This window comes from Buceros rhinoceros, unplaced genomic scaffold (genome assembly GCF_000710305.1).
Source record: "Buceros rhinoceros silvestris isolate BGI_N320 unplaced genomic scaffold, ASM71030v1 scaffold18385, whole genome shotgun sequence".
Classification (NCBI taxonomy): Eukaryota; Metazoa; Chordata; class Aves; order Bucerotiformes; family Bucerotidae; genus Buceros; species Buceros rhinoceros.
Genome location: NW_010411353.1, coordinates 30,719 through 31,348, shown reverse-complemented (window position 1 = coordinate 31,348; position 630 = coordinate 30,719). Strand labels below are relative to the sequence as shown.

Here is a 630-nt window from a genome sequence, read left to right as displayed (position 1 = left end):
AGAGACGGCATCAGCCAAGGGCAGCTCCTGGAGAACAAGGCAAGGACCCTACCCAGCAGCTTGCTGGACACCCAGTAACACCCAGATGGAGTTACTGGAGTGGGGGACAGAGGGCCCCATGCTAACCCACAGCTCTGCGTTCACTGGTTTGGTGAAGGAATGGAAAACGCACCTGTTGGAGATTTGCTCTAAAAACGATTTGTCCTACCTGCAGGTTTTTCCTCCACACATTAACGGCCGCAAACGCCAGCTGCATCTGCTTCCTCCGCGCGTCCTTATGCCTTTTGTAAGCTATTTCTATGAATATTAAAAATATCCCGGCAACAATACCTCCAGCCACCAGCATAAACACACCTGAAATAAGCAGGAAAGTTACAGGGGGCAATGGAATTTGCACCATGACACTTCATTTCCTCTGCATCACGCTCAGCAACAGGATCATCTGCCAACACAGGCTCCCCCCGGCCCCCCGCCATCCCCCTGCAGTTCTGGAGGGGCTGGGAAGGGGAACCCAGCGGAACAGGGCAGGTGCTGCAGGTTGGGAACCCGAGGTGATGGGCAGGAAGGTGATGGGGAGCTGGATGTGTGAGCAAGCTCCTGTCGGTTGGGCCAGGGCACTGGCTGTGCTCG

At 55.4% G+C, this 630-nt stretch overlaps 1 protein-coding gene across 1 annotated transcript in view; it reads right to left on the bottom strand.

Moving 5' to 3' along the window:
* Positions 1 to 208: 208 nt before the first annotated feature.
* The window catches only part of GRIN1 (glutamate receptor, ionotropic, N-methyl D-aspartate 1), a gene marked incomplete at both ends in the record, with an annotated part of 27,303 nt that continues 26,881 nt past the window's right edge, over positions 209 to 630 (bottom strand). Inside the window, one exon of the mRNA XM_010135998.1 lies at positions 209 to 354. Coding sequence (XP_010134300.1) covers positions 209 to 354 — 146 coding nt within the window. The remainder of the gene's footprint in view (positions 355 to 630) is intronic.